The 865-nt window shown below is 69.1% G+C and overlaps 1 protein-coding gene across 1 annotated transcript; it reads right to left on the bottom strand.

Annotated features, from left to right (window-relative positions):
* JCM10292_006687 (BAG family molecular chaperone regulator) lies at positions 1 to 865 on the bottom strand (the record flags this gene model as incomplete). Its single annotated transcript, XM_076653026.1, has 2 exons — positions 1 to 53; positions 117 to 865. Coding segments are annotated over 2 exons (802 nt in total), but the record flags the coding sequence as incomplete, so codon positions are not given.

Here is an 865-nt window from a genome sequence, read left to right as displayed (position 1 = left end):
GGTCGCGGGTGCGGCCGAGTCTACAGCTGCAGCGTCGGCGGAAGGTGCGGGACCTGCAGAAGCGACCCAGGTCAGGGCCCCGTTCGAGGTGCAGAGAACGACAGAAAGAGACGCACCCTCAGCGTTGCCGGCAGCCTCGCGCTCGTCGTCGGACGCCTCGGCACTCCGTTGGCTCTGGCGCTCCCACTCGTGCTCCTTGAGCGCATCGAGCTGGGCCAGCTCGGCCTCGACGCGCCGGACGAGGTCCTTGCGGGCCTGCTTGACGATCTTGTCGCCACCCGTCGAGACGGCGTCGATTTTGCTCAGGAGCGAGACGAGAAACTCTTCGTGCCCGAGGAAGGCCGCGTTCGCCTTGCCGTACGCGAGAGGCGGGTTCGACGGAGCGGACGAAGTCGACTGGAACGCAAGCTCAGAAGGCGCAGTGAAGGACGACTGGCGAGCCTCAAAGTCGGCGGTGAGGGAGGCGAGGGTCGAGAGGGCGGCCTGGCGAGCGACGTGGCGGCGGAAGCGGCGCTGCAGGACGATGGCAGCTTCTTCGAGGGCAGGAGACGACGTCGCCGACTCCTCGGCCGCGGACGTAGAAGTAGGAGCGACCGTCGTGGCAACGTCGGCGGGAGCAGGCGAGGCGGAAGGAGCGGGCTCGGCGGCAGCGGCGGTGGGCGCAGGCGACTCGTGCTGGGCGGCGGGCTCATCCTTCGACTTGTAGTCGGCCGCATCGGCAGTCGACGGAACGGGGACGAGATTGAGGAAGAGCTCGAACAGCGCCTGCGGGAAGTCGACTTGCCGCTGGCGCTGCTGGCGCTGGCGCGCTTCCGTCACGCGGCGGCGCTGTTCCTGCTCCGCCTCGACACGACGGCGGTGCTGC

Source organism: Rhodotorula paludigena (assembly GCF_050403205.1).
Source record: "Rhodotorula paludigena JCM10292 DNA, Rt_paludigena_JCM10292v1_ctg150, whole genome shotgun sequence".
In the NCBI taxonomy this organism is placed as follows: domain Eukaryota; kingdom Fungi; phylum Basidiomycota; class Microbotryomycetes; order Sporidiobolales; family Sporidiobolaceae; genus Rhodotorula; species Rhodotorula paludigena.
Note: the sequence above shows the minus strand (reverse complement) of the source record. Positions and strands in the feature narration are given on the sequence as shown.